Here is a 1,185-nt window from a genome sequence, read left to right on the forward strand (position 1 = left end):
CATTCGTAGGCCTTATCCGCCCTGTCCAGCAGTGTATAACCTACCGGTAGGAGATTCCCAAAAGACTTTGTTGCAATTGGCGCGTGATTTCACGAGATTTTGTGAACTGAACAGTCTCTCTGAGGCGCGTGGTATATGGTTATAGCATAGGTGAGATTCCCTCACTGCCCTATATTAATATTAAACTTGTTACTGTAAGAATGTAAGTCTCTCTCTTGTAGCGGATAAACAGACAACACGGGCATCGTGTACCTTGTCCCAAGCAGCTCACAGCTCTGTTTTGTGAAGACACGTATTATTGAGCACTTTCCCTTAAGTCTGGCATCTGCACACTTTGCTTTCAGGGAATAACCCCCGTATTAAAAATTACCTAGTTGTCTGGAGTACTGATCTTGCTAAAATTTTCTCGCTTCTTCTCACAACTTCTATTGGAAGAGGGAGAGTAGTCCTCCAGATGTCCAGACAGACAGTATGCACCACAGAGGACTGACTAGAGACAGCTCCAAGGGCACTACATGTGTCCGCCAGCACTGTCATTGTATGGGGCAGCAAGCTTTTCATACATGTGGCTACAATTGCAAGTCACGCCATGAATGGATGGACTCTGTGTTGGCTGTCCAAGTTGTATTTGGGGTGGGACTCGTTCTGTCCCGTGGGAAGTCCCTAAACTCCTTCTGCGATCTTCTCTTCCGCTTCCTGGAGGTGAGGGAGAACAATCAGATTATTAATAATAATAATAATAATAATAATAATAATAATGAGATTGTTGAAGAAGTAGAGGCCTTTATAAGGATTTATTTTTACTTTAATTTACTGTGGAAGTTGTACTTTTTGTGAAAATAACAGACACACATGACTGTCCCAAGCAGTGTATTTGTAAAGATGTATTAATACATGTCTGGAGCTGATCTTTAATTTTCTCTCTTCTCACCTTCTCTGGATGAGGTAGTCCTCCAGGATGTCCAGACAGCGTACCATCTGACTGAACACCAGGACTCTGTGTCCGCCAGCCTTCAGTTTGGGCAGCAGCTTGTCAATGAGCACCAATTTGCCAGCAGCCTGAATCATGGCTTGGAGCGCCATATCTGGTATGTCTGTCCCGTGGGAGTCCCTAAACTCCTCTGCGATCTTCTCTTCCGCTCCTGGAGGAGGGAGAACAATTCAAATTATTAATAATAATAATAA

General features: G+C 43.7%; 1 protein-coding gene across 1 annotated transcript in view; it reads right to left on the minus strand.

Moving 5' to 3' along the window:
• The window catches only part of chd7 (chromodomain helicase DNA binding protein 7), a gene marked incomplete at its 3' end in the record, with an annotated part of 52,051 nt that overhangs the window by 18,706 nt on the left and 32,160 nt on the right, over positions 1-1,185 (minus strand). Inside the window, 1 exon segment of the mRNA XM_035670904.1 lies at positions 932-1,142. Coding sequence (XP_035526797.1) covers positions 932-1,142 — 211 coding nt within the window.

Source organism: Morone saxatilis, unplaced genomic scaffold (genome assembly GCF_004916995.1).
Source record: "Morone saxatilis isolate NCDOM2014 unplaced genomic scaffold, NCSU_SB_2.0 Contig23, whole genome shotgun sequence".
NCBI lineage: Eukaryota > Metazoa > Chordata > Actinopteri > Moronidae > Morone > Morone saxatilis.